Here is a 12,936-nt window from a genome sequence, read left to right on the forward strand (position 1 = left end):
CCACTTAAATTTGCACTGTCATGTGTACAAGGAGTACTTGAATTAGCAGAAGAAGTTTATAGTGTTAAGAAAGACACACAAAAAAATAACGCTTCTCACCTCCACATCCAGAACATTCTCTGTTAAGCAAGGGCTCCAAGGCTTTCTACAGTAGGAGTCTCTGTCATTTCTAAAATGAGTAATTTTGTCCTAAAGGTGGTGAAGCTTCAATATTTTAATTAAGGACTCTGAATTCGTTGAATTAAAAATAAATTTGGGGGGCGCCTGGGTCTCTCAGTCATTGAGCGTCTGCCTTCGGCTCAGGTCATGATCCCAGGGTCCTGGGATCGAGTCCCGCATCGGGCTCCCTGCTCCGCGGGGAGCCTGCTTCTCCCTCTCCCACTCCCCTTGCTTGTGTTCCCTCTCTCTCTCTGTCAAATAAATAAATAAAAATCTTTAAAAAAATAAAAAATAAAAATAAATTTGAAATAACGCTTTCCCCTCCCCCACCAAAATAAGGTCCAACAATGACATACATCCTGTTCAATTAATTTTTTTAAAAATCTCAATAAACTCTTCTTAGCCAGGTAACTGGCCAGTTTCAAGTCTCTATTAATCATTTAGTGAAAGGCGTCACAAAGACCACTTGCAAGATGTACCAAGACCAGGAAAGAACGTCGGGGTAAAACCAGTAGTTAAAACCAGTTTCTGTAGCTGGTCAGTCAGGCAGCTAAGGAGGTCGAGTTGACCACAGCATGAAGACTGGCTTATTGGCCGCTTGCTACAAAAGGTGCTGAGTCCCTGGCTCTGGGTCCCTCAGCTACAAGGCAGCCCACCACAAACACAGCCACCATCTAGGCCTACGGCACCACATCACTGTTTGTGTGCTCTGAATAATAAATGACCTTGATTTGATCCATTAATCTTGTCTACTTTCAGGGGCGCCTGGGTGGCTCAGATGGCTAAGCGTCTGCCTTCGGCTCAGGTCATGATCCCAGAGTCCTGGGATCGAGCCCCACATCAGGCTACTGGTTCAGCGGGGAGTCGGCTTCTCCCTCTCCCTCTGCCTCTTCCCCTGCTCACGCTCTCTATCTGTATGTCTTAAATTAATAAATAAAATCTTAAAAAAAAAATCTTGTCTACTTTCAGTACTTATACAGGTTTACCCCTTGCTATCTTTGAGGTTGGGGTTGTTCTCTGCCACTAACGGAAAGCTCCACCCCTGCTTCCCACACTCCCCTTAGGTATATAGCTTCTGTTGACCTTCCCGTGCCTTCCAAACACCACTGTCACCATTTACCTCATGGCAACCACCAAAGACACATCCAGGATGGAAGAATCTGAAATTCCATCTGGCTTCTACTCAGATGCATCTGGCTCATCGCGATCTTTCTGGTTTACATCAAGACTTTTGTTTTGGGGCTTTTGCATAACATTTTAATATCAGACTATTTTATTTTGCTTAAAACCACTTGCCTTAAATTCAATTTTTAATATGAAAACTTCAGTTTAGTATTGGGGTAAAGCACATATACTGAGGGAAAATCTACTACCTCAAGGAGGCAAAATGTTAAAATTCTCAAACAGTCCAGAAAGAGTAACAAACAGTTTCCTTTATTAAGAAAGAGAACAGATTTTCAACGGTTTTAAAATTACTAATAGGGGTACCTGGGTGGCTGAGACGGTTGAGTATCTAACTTTTGATTTCGGTTCAGGTCATGAGATCGAGCCCCGAGCAGGCTCTGCACTCAGCATGGAATCTGCTTAAGAGTCTCTCTCCCTGGGGCGCCGGGGCGGCTCAGTTGGTTGGGCATCAGCCTTCGGCTCAGGTCATGATTCCAGAGTCCTGGGATTGAGCCCCACTTCGGGCTCCCTGCTCATCGGGGAGCCTGATTCTCCCTCTCCACCCCCACCCCCTGCTCGTGCTCTCTCTCGCTATCTCTGTCTCAAATAAATAAAACCTTTAAAAAAAAAAAATCTCCCTCCCTTTCCCCCTCCCCCTCCCCCACTCGCACACTTGTGCACACGCTCTCTTGAGCTCTCTCAAAAAAATAGTAATAATAATAATAATAATAAATTTGCCTGAAGCAAAGTTACACAACTCACACTCACCAACTAACAGATAACCAGGGACACGAATCTGAAATATTAACTCAGGGATGTGCTCGCAGGAGACTCAGTAGCTCAAGAAAAAATTGCTTTACCCTTGGACACTTGGATAATGAGGCCTATGTCCAGAATTGCACGGTCCTATACATTAGCCACTAGCAACATATGGCTAATGTGCACTTTAAATGCGAGTGAGGGGCACCTGGGTGGCTCAGTCGTTAAGCGTCTGCCCTCAGCTCAGGTCATGATCCCAGGGTCCTGGGATCGAGCCCTGCATCAGGCTCCCTGCTCGGCAGGCGAGTCTGCTTCTCCCTCTACCCCTCCCCCTACTTGTTCCCCCCCAATAAATAAATAAATAAAATCTTAAAATAAATAAATGTGAGTGAAGGACTAGATTTTTAACTTTATTTCATTTTAAATGATTTAATTTTTTTTTTTAAGATTTTATTTATTTGATAGACACAGCGAGAGAGGGAACACAAACGGGGGAGTGGGAGAGGGAGAAGCAGGCCTCCCGCTGAGCAGGGAGCCCAATGCGGGGCTCGATTCCAGGACCCTGGGATCATGACCTGAGCCAAAGGCAGACGCTTAACGACTGAGCCACCCAGGTGCCCCTTAACTAATTTAATTTTAAATCAAATTGACCGACTCAACTCAGTCATTAGAAAACTTTTAAGTATGTTTAAAACAACTTGAGTATGTAAATCATTTTCCCACCGTAATCTTTATGTAATCTAAATACAGATTAAGTACTTCCAATGAAATTTCAGCATCTGAATTAAAATGTGCTGTTAAATGTAAAAGTATAAATAACTAGTGTAAAAGTATAAAAGACTAGGTTCAAAAATATGTATATATATAATATCTCAACAGCTTTTATATTGATTGTATGTTAAAATGGTAATAATTTGGATACAGTGGGTTAAATGTATTATTTTATATACATAAGTTATTTTTACCAACTTCTTCTTAACTTTTAATGTAGCCAACCAGAAAATTTTAAAATACCTATGTGGTTCATGTTATATTTCTATTGGACTATGCCAGGGTGGTAATTGTGAAAAAGCAAGATTCATGTAAACTCGGGAAGAAACTTAGGCTGATATGATAAACCCAATAGCAAGTCTTAATAATGGTCAATGATCTGGGAAGGACACCTAAGAGAATATTTCTTACATTTTTTTTCCCACAAGAACCCCTCCAACAGCAGAGAATTATTAATTTTATTTTTAAAAGTGTGACCTTATCTCTCCTTCAGAAAGGAAAAGGTGGATCTCTAGACCTTGTATAAACTGCTGAGCATCTGAAATTAATTCTCTCTCAGAGGCCTAGAGCTAACAGCACTTGGTGCAGTGCAAAGTAAGGCACCCAAGGATATACTCAAAGAATGAAGAGAAATGCTGGAGCTGAGCAGTGAGGAAATTTTTATACCAGGACTGGCCATGTGCTATCCAGCAGACATCTGTGTGAGCTAATCTCTTAGGGATTGTGGAATAAAATGGAGTATCAGGTCATGTAAAATACTCATGAGGAGAACGGCTAATAAATAAAGCATGATACTTCAAAACTAAATACCACTGGATTAAGTCCTGTGGCTTTTCACCAGCATGGCTAAGAAGTCACTGACTCCCTGGGAAAATTTCTTTCCCTTCTTTACTCTGGGAAGTAGTGACATTTCCAAAAAGCAAACCTGCATCATGGTACCTTCCACCCTGGAAACAAGCCTCACTTTACTCTATACTCTGCCATTTTTATGAACTGCTTTCCCACTCTTCTTTCCAAGGTTTTAGACAAGGCAGGAAAAGGGAAACAACAGGAATACATAAAAAGGGTAACAACCCGTCCCCGTGTTACTTAGCATTTATATAGTGATTTATAATTATTCAGTGGATGACTTCCCACATTTCCAATAATAAATACATCCATCCAAATGAAAAAAAACCTTCAAAGAAATGTAATAGACTACAGAAATGTTTGCATCCAACATACGAACTATAACAATTACTTGCATTTTGTCACTAGAAATTTGACTCTGAGCCTTGTGTATTTTCAAAATTCTTAATATAAAGCACAAAACAATTATCCAGAAAATTCTCTGGCATTTGGGCACCACAGAGACATGCACATTCTGGTGCCTGCCACAATATGGCTAAATGCTAAGTAAACACAGAACTCCTTCACTGGGACTTTTAATTTCTTGTGAGTTAGGGAGGAGAGAAATGCAGTTCCAAATATGTTGTTTTAGGGGAACACAAACTGCAGAGCTAAATATGCACTGTCACATATACTAATGACAGTAAACACCCTCACACCATCCGTATTTCACCAAAGCACAATATTAAAATGATCAAGTACTTCTCTCACACGTATTTCTTTTTTTTTTTTTTTTTTTAAGATTTTATTTATTTATTTGACGGAGAGAGAGAGAGCAAGAGCAGGAACACAAGGAGGGGGAGTGGGAGAGGGAGACGCAGGCTTCCCGCAGAGCAGGGAGCCCGATGTGGGGCTCAATCCCAGGACCCTGGGATCATGACCTGAGCCAAAGGCAGCTGCTTAACCGACTGAGCCACCCCAGGCGCCCCTCTCACACGTATTTCAATTAAATTCCTTTTTGTTTTAACACCTTCAGGGAAGGAAAGACTTCACAAAAGAAACCCATCCGCTTACAAATCCCTCCTCCATCCCCATTTAAGGCTGTTCTTACTAGGGTCTAGCACAAGGGTCACACGTTCTTTTTTTATTTTTTTCTTGCAAACAACCCTTTACAAATATGAAAGCAATTCTTACCTCCCAGGCCTACAAAAACAGGCCAAGGGCCAGTGCATTCTCAAGCTGAAGTGTCTTTTAGAGGCGATCAGGGCACAGCTCCCTCATCTTCCAGACAGGGAACATGAAGACCAGTTGGAAGGGGTCATGGGTCACACAGGACACCGGCTACTAAAATGACTTATTAAGAGACTCAGTCCGGGCCTATGGGAACTTCTTGTTAGGAAGATACTAATAAAGTTCAGGGGAAAATTAGAAAATAATACTAGTTGCTAAGTGGGTGCACAGCCAACTCGTGAGCTCCAGGAAAGGACCGGTGGTATGGAAATCTCCATTTGATGCCCGTAATGTACTAGACATTATGCTAGCGAGGCAGAATTTATAAATACCCCAAGGACTTCAGCTAGGCCTTGAAAAATTAGGGAGGTGGATATTAACTAGGGAAAGGTATTCTAGTTAAAGCAGTATCATGGGCAAAGGCCAGGAGGCAGGAATCACCATCCTGTGCCCCCTGCCTCATCCCAGGAGTGTACAACAGTAAATGGGAGTAACATGGTCCTGGGTTCCTATCCCAGCTCATTTACTGGTATGCGACTGTATTCATTTGCTACCTCTACTGTCACAAATTACCACAAATTTAGTAGATTAGAAAGACTATTTACCTCACAGTTCTGGAGGTCAGAAGTCCAAAACGGGCCTCAAGGGCTATAATCAAGGTGTCAGTAGGGCATGATCCCTCTGGCTCTTGGGGAGAATCCATCTCCTTCCGGTCACCAGCCTCCACAGGCTGCCTGCACTCCTTGGCTTGTGGCCCCTCCCACCTTCAAAGACAGCAAGGGCTGGACAAGTCCTTCTCAAATTGCATCACTTTGACACTGTTCTTTGCCTCTCAATTCCAATTTTAAGGATCCTCCTGATGACACTGGGCCCACTCAGATAATCCAGGATAATCTCCTGTTCTCAAGGTCAGCTGATTAGCAACCCAATTCCACATGCAACCTCAATTCTCCCTTGCCATGCGACGCACCATGTTCATAGGTTCTGGTGATTAGAACAGGGGCATCTCTGGGGAGCCACCATTCTGCCCGCCACAGTGACCTCGGGTCAGTTAACAGTCTCCTCAGAGCCTGTTTCCTCACCAGAGACAGTCACAATGACATATTCACAGTTTCTACTTCAAAGAGTGAAGATTGCATCATCCAGATAAAGGGCTTGACTAACGGAAGGGCTCAGCCTAGTAAGAGCTTACCATACCCACCTTTACATAAAAAGTGGTCAAGTAGAGACCAGAACTGGGTTTGTCTGCACTGAGTTGTTTCACTGTAAGCTTGTGACTTTATTATAGAAGGTGATCCCTGAGAGTTTTTTAAGATTTAAATATTTTTGGTTCTTTGTCTGGAATCTTATCTTAGCTTCAAAAACATCAAAGAAGCAAACCAAAAACCTTGAAGAAATAGGATACACACACACTCCCTAAAAAGGACAATCTTCCAAAAGTAGAGAAGATCACAAAACAGAAAGTGAAGATGGTCCTATTTTTAAAATACATAGGTTCAAGGAATCTAAATATCTATAAATGACTAAATTTGGTTTGGAGCTTCCTGCATACCTTTTGCTTTCCAGAGCCCCTCTCTATCTTCCTTCTAGTTCCTTACACACTTACCTGAAGGCTGACACCTCATTCTCCCGGAAAACCTCCCCACCCCAGCACCACTTCCTCTGAACTATCCGTGATCTGATGTGGATGTCCCGCCTCCACACTCCAACAACCTGTCACAAACCTGTCCCCAGTCTCACATTGTAGGCAAGCCTGCCTGTCTGCCTCACTCTCTGGTGGTACTGTATGTTGGGGAACTAGTTTTTTTTTCATCTTTCTAGTTGGAGCACATAGTAGATCCTCAAATATTTGTTGAATTAAAAAGTCATGTTTCTGAATATAACTTATGCGGGGAGGTCTGGCCTTAATTCTTACCTAGCGGTATTTACAAGGCTTAAGAGATAAGCCACAAGGGGAAGAAAAGCATCTCCTGTGAAACATGAGGAGGACATCCTTGCTAAAATGATAGCAACATCACAAAAAAAAGTCAGTTTTAGGCACAGGAACAAAAAGTATGGAATTTCTAACTTACGCTAATGTGTATTAATCAGTACCCAGAGGGCCTTAGAACTCAAGGAGACAGGAAAAGATTTCCCTCTACAAGTACAGTGACAATGAATGAGATTATCTAAGAATACCAAGCAATCCTAGAACCTATTTCATTCACAGAGAACTGTTAAACCCAATGCCTGATCCAAACTCTCAAGAGTTAGATCCAGGAACCCAAGGAAAAAAAAAAAGCAATCTCAGAATCAACCTTGCCTAAGAAATCAGTCCCTTGTTTTCTCAATACCTTTAAGAATGTGTGTCACTTACAGAATAAGAAAATCCTCCTCTCTGGACTTCCGGATATTACATAAAATTTCACAATCTAACAGAAAAGTGCTCCCAAAAAAGCTTTATTCATGAACAAGGATATGGAGGAGAGCGCTTTGTATGCATCCTGACTCAATTCTACCAGCAAAGCACAGCTCCACTGGACGCCACCTGGTGGAGTAGAGAGACCCTACACTGGAATTAGCAGTTCGTCCTCTAATAAATTCCTCTTTAAAAAATTCATTACAACAGTAGTTCCCAAAGGGTGTTCCTTAGAAAACTAAGGCCACAAGGTTCCCCAGTCAACTAAGTTTAGGAATTCCTAACGGTGGCAGAATAAAGTAGAAACGACATCCTTAGTTAATGGATTAGTGTATTTCAAGGTAACATTTAAGTACCATGTGAATTTCAGTTCAGTTCCTTAGGATTCCAGTGTCAGGGGACAGAGAAAAGACAGTGGAAAGACAGAGAAAGAAGAATGCTTCAGGAAGGGGCCAACGCAGTCCTGTCGTGAGCGATGCCTACACCCTGGTCTAAGGAACCCAAAAGGCCAGGCACGAGGAGAAGTGGTGGTGGTGGGAAGGGATCCAAAGTGACTTAGTATCTCACTGCTTCAATCACTCTCACTTGAGCAATTTCAAGGTCAAGTGCCCTTTATTATAGTCATTCATTCAACCTTTTAACTACAACACTGAAATCGAGAAAAAGAACCACAGATTAAACTACATGAAAACACAGAACTGCTGGGTGCCTGGGTGGCTCAGTTGGTTAAGCAACTGCCTTCGGCTCAGGTCATGATCCTGGTGTCCCGGGATCGAGTCCCGCATCGGACTCCCTGCTCAGTGGGGAGTCTGCTTCTCCCTCTGACCCTACCACCTCTTGTGCACTCTCTCTCACTCTCTCTCTCTAATAAATAGATAAAATCTAAAAAAAAAAAAAAAAGAAAGAAAGAAAGAAAGAAAATACAGAACTGCTATATAAAAAACGGTGACAGTAACACAGCCAGGAAAATAACGGACAGAAATATGACAAAGCAGCACCGCCCCCACCACCTAACAGGCAGGCCTCCATCAACAGAGAGATCAGCACCAAGACTGCAATCAAGGGGTGAAGGACCCAGATAACTGAGATGAAAGGAAACAGTTAAAACAACAAAAAGAGAAAGCAATCACTATTAAGTGCTCAGGCGGAAAGCCAATTTTCCCTAATTCCCTTACAATAATGTGTAAAAGTATCAAATGTTACAGAAACGGTCTTAAGGGAGGGAGCAAAGTACCACGGAAGCAGATCTTACAACTAAACTCACGCAGGGGCGCCTGGGTGGCTCAGTTGGTTAAGCGACTGCCTTCGGCTCAGGTCATGATCCTGGAGTCCCTGGATCGAGTCCCGCATCGGGCTCCCTGCTCGGCAGGGAGCCTGCTTCTGCCTCTGACCCTCCCCCCTCTCATGTGCTCTCTCTCTCCCATTCTCTCTGTCTCAAATAAATAAATAAAATCTTTAAAAAAAAAAAACAACTAAACTCACGCATTCTTGAGGTAGGCATGTACTCTCTCATAGCACACCCTCCACACCTAGACACGGTACGTTCTCAAAATACTTGTCCACTCATGCCAGCCAGCTACCTTAAGACAAATGTCAGAGAGCGTCCTGGCTATTTCTAAGACAATTAAAAAAAATAAAGGCAATGGAAAGATACGTGCATTCTGTAAACACTTGTGGCATGTTAAACCAGGACATCTGCTTTCTACCACAACAGACTAAACACTTCTTTAGTTAAGCTCTCCATAACCAATTGTTAAGTGAGGCAAATGTGCCTTAGGCCTCAATTTGTTGTACACAATCTAAATACAACCTTGACCTATAATTTACATTTCAAACTATAACATTAAAAAAAAAGTGTGCACACATTTCTCTTACTGAACAGCTACTATTAATAAGTAAAATACTGTCTGACTTCTGGGTATGAGAAAGAAAAGTGGAGGAAAAAACCATATGCCCAAAGCAAGGTTTTAGTGCACATATTATGGGAAGTCATCATTCCAAACTTGTCTTTTTCTTCTAAAAATGGTTCATTAAACTTAAGTGAGAGCTTACCCACAAAAACGAAGTGAAAAATGATGAATTAGAATGAATCTCCGCTCTTGCAAAGTTCATATGCAAAAGGATTTTACCAGACCCCACTAGAGTCACAAGCTAGGGAAGAAATGTAGCCAAGGTAATCAGAGACTAGATTTATTCTGAGAAGAAACTGCCTGTGATCATTTGTCAATATTAGGGATTCGACCAAAGAGGTTTACTTTGTTCCTTCAAATAGTTTTTACCCATTTATCACCTTCCTTTGCTTAAAAAAAGAAAAGAAAAAAAGGGGGCTAAAAGATTACTGTATCTTGTACTTGGAAAGGTTCTTCCAAAAAAGAAGTAATATTTTGAAAACCTCTGAATGAAAAAGTAATTTAAGATGAATCATTAGCACACAACATAAGCTAACCAGATAATAAAACATCCTTCCACCATCTCGAAATGTCCTCTTCAACTTAAGAACTTGAATGCTACCATCATGTCGATGAGGAAGTGATTGCAGACTGGCCTTTCACGTACAGTTTTCGCTTGAGATCTCTGAGGGGGCTTTCATTTTTTTTTCTTTTTTTAGATTTTATTTATTCATTTGAGACAGAGAGATAGAGAGAGAGAGAGCATGAGCAGGGAGGGGAAGCAGAGGGAGAAGCAGACTCCACACTGAGCTGGGAGTCCAACACGGGGCTCAATGCCAGGACCTAGAGATCACGACCAGAGCTAAAGGCAGACGCTTAACCATCTGAGCCACTTGGCGCCCCAGGGCTTTCATTTTCTTTTTTTTTTTTTTCTTTTTTTTTTAAAGATTTTATTTATTTGACAGAGAGAGACACAGCAAGAGAGGGAACACAAGCAGGGGGAGTGGGAGAGGGAGAAGCAGGCCTCCCGCAGAGCAGGGAGCCCGATGCGGGACTCGATCCAGGGACTCCAGGATCATGACCTGAGCTGAAGGCAGTCGCTCAACCAACTGAGCCACCCAGGCGCCCTGTTTTTTGTTTTTTTAAAGATTTTATTTATTTATTTGACAGAGAGAGAGCACAAGTAGGCAGAGTGGTAGACGGAGAAGGAGAAGCAGACTCCCCGCTGAGCAGGGAGCCCGATGCGGGGCTCGATCCCAGGACTCTGGGATCATGACCTGAGCCGAAGGCAGACGCTTAACGACTGACCCACCCAGGCGCCCCGGGGCTTTCATTTTCTAAAAACATTTTTGAGTACCGGCTTCTCAAGCTTTTTTATGTTGGCAGTATGCTGCTTTCAAAATTTTAACTCACACTAAGTCTTCTTAGTCACCTGAATCTGGGCAGCTCAGTCTTTCAAGTGGACAGACACATACTTATGTGACAGCCTGATTTCCTCTCTTAACGTCCCTAGTGAAAAACACGAATGCAGTAGTTCTCTATGCATACAACCCTAAGACAGTGTCTATCTTAAAATGGCCAGTCATATGACTGTTTGATGTATTACTAGTATACTATTCTAATCCTCCTCCCCTCAAAATATGGAAGCAATCTAATACCCAGTAACAGAAGGACAGTTACATATTTTTGGTTGATCTACTGGGGGAAAGATGACACAGCCATCACTCTGATCGCTCACTTGGCAAACAGTGACTGAACCCCTGCTATGTGCCAGATGCTGGAGGAAAAGCACTTCCTGAAGACACGGGCCCCACCCTCAGAAATTGCACAGTCTGAGGAAGAAGACAGACATTAAACAAATCTCATAACTTCATACATAAATATAAACTATGTTAAGTGCTACAAATGAGAAGCAATAGGATACCCAACTGAGATCGGGGGAAACTGTAGAAGTGGTATTTGACTGGACCCTGAAGGATGAATTGGGGTCTGACAAGTGGAGACCTGGGCCCTAGAGGCTGGGGAGAATGGACCCTAATGTGAGAAAGAAGGGGCAAGAGTGGGTACCAGCTGAGGGTCCACTGGTCTAGTCCAGGGGTGGGGGAATGGGCCTGGACCAGCACGGTAACAGAAGACAGACAAGTGAGCAGATGAAAGTGTATCAGAGAAGACAGACAAGTGAGCAGATGAAAGTGTATCCAACAGAAAACTGACAGGAGGTCATGACTGTTACAGAGAAGAACATGGAACAACATGAAAAGATGGGCAGGACACAATGTTTCATTTAAAAAGTAGGGACCTCAAATAATGTATGATTCAGCTGAGTATAAACAAATAAAACAAAATTATACATATACATACATATATATATATATATGCATACTTATGCTGTAATGTGATATGACTTTTATACTTGTAAAAATACTCCCCAAAGGAAATGTATTCCCAAATTATGGTATATCCAACTGGTAATATAACCACTAAAATTCTGACCAAAACTTGTAACTATACACTCAGAAAGGTTATGGTATAAATTTTCAACTGCAAAATATATAATTGCAGACACAGTATGATCAAACCACAGTTTAAAAAGCTACAAATCTTAGAGACTAGACTGTATTTGAAATAGCATAGTATTTTGTTTGCCAACAGAACACAAAACAGTGTATTTTATATAAATACAGAGAAAAGGAATTGGGAAATTTAAATATAGAATCATAAGGGTAACATGTGTAAAAGAAGATCTAAATATACACACATTTGTTGCAAGTACCAATGTCTGGATAGGAATTATTTTTACCTTTCTTTAGTGAGTGCAGTGCTGAAGTGAAGAAGGTCAGATAACCAGGAGGCTGGGGCGAGCCACTGAACTCAAAGTAGCCGAGGACTCCAGGCTGCAGGAACAAGAGCAGAATGAGGTGACTGAGGGACCAGAGGCCACTGCGTCACAGGAATATTTTATATCTGGACATGCCATCATTATTTGGCAACTGCAATTTGTTGTGTTTCATTTTTTAAGAAGGCTAACCACATGAACAAAGTTGCGAACAGTACTGAGCTTTCCCTCCATCTACACAACCAACAGGGTAAGGGATGGAGACGCAGAGCGTTCACAGGGGCATTCAGAGCTGAAACTTCCTTCCCTCTCCCTAAGTGGATCGATCTCTCCACCCTCTGCTTACAGTTCTTAGGCAGACGCTTAACGATCTGAGCCACCCAGGCGCCCTGCTTAGAGTTCTTCTAGATCCCTGGCTAGAAACCTCACCATCAAGACGAGTAACTCATGCCTTTTGTTTAGTGCCTCTAGGCAAACTAAATCAATGATTTCTTTATAACCTTTCTCAGATTTCTTCCTCAATCACTTCCTCTCATTTACTCTAAACATGCCTTCACACTTAGGGAAATCAGGTTAAATGAGACTGGCTCAGCTAGTGTTCAAGGTCATCCTTCCAGGGGCTCTTTGCCCCCATACCCAGACCCCCACATTATACAATGACAACCTTCCTCTCTGGTCAGGTCAGTCTGTGGAAGGCCCATCTCTTACCCTCTTGCTCCTCCACTCCCACAAGTTTCTTTCCACCTGCTCAATCCACTTATCTAAGCTTTAGCACAGAACACCCCTGCGTTCTGCCAAACCAATTAATTGTCTCCTACCAGACCAATCCTGCCTTCCACGTCAGGGTAACTGCTTCCTTCTCTTGAAGGCCCTGTGGCACAAATTCTGTCTGGTGGCATCCT

The 12,936-nt window shown here is 42.4% G+C and overlaps 1 protein-coding gene across 4 annotated transcripts in view; it reads right to left on the bottom strand.

Annotated features, from left to right (window-relative positions):
* Nucleotides 1–12,936, bottom strand: part of TXNDC11 (thioredoxin domain containing 11) — a 59,196-nt gene that overhangs the window by 23,175 nt on the left and 23,085 nt on the right. For all 4 annotated transcript variants that reach the window (XM_035022286.1, XM_035022287.1, XM_035022285.1 and 1 more), the window contains one exon: nt 11,999–12,092. In XM_035022286.1, the coding sequence (XP_034878177.1) occupies nt 11,999–12,092 (94 nt within the window). The remainder of the gene's footprint in view (nt 1–11,998; nt 12,093–12,936) is intronic.

This window comes from Mirounga leonina, unplaced genomic scaffold (genome assembly GCF_011800145.1).
Source record: "Mirounga leonina isolate KUSES-001 unplaced genomic scaffold, KU_Mleo_1.0 Mir_175, whole genome shotgun sequence".
In the NCBI taxonomy this organism is placed as follows: Eukaryota; Metazoa; Chordata; class Mammalia; order Carnivora; family Phocidae; genus Mirounga; species Mirounga leonina.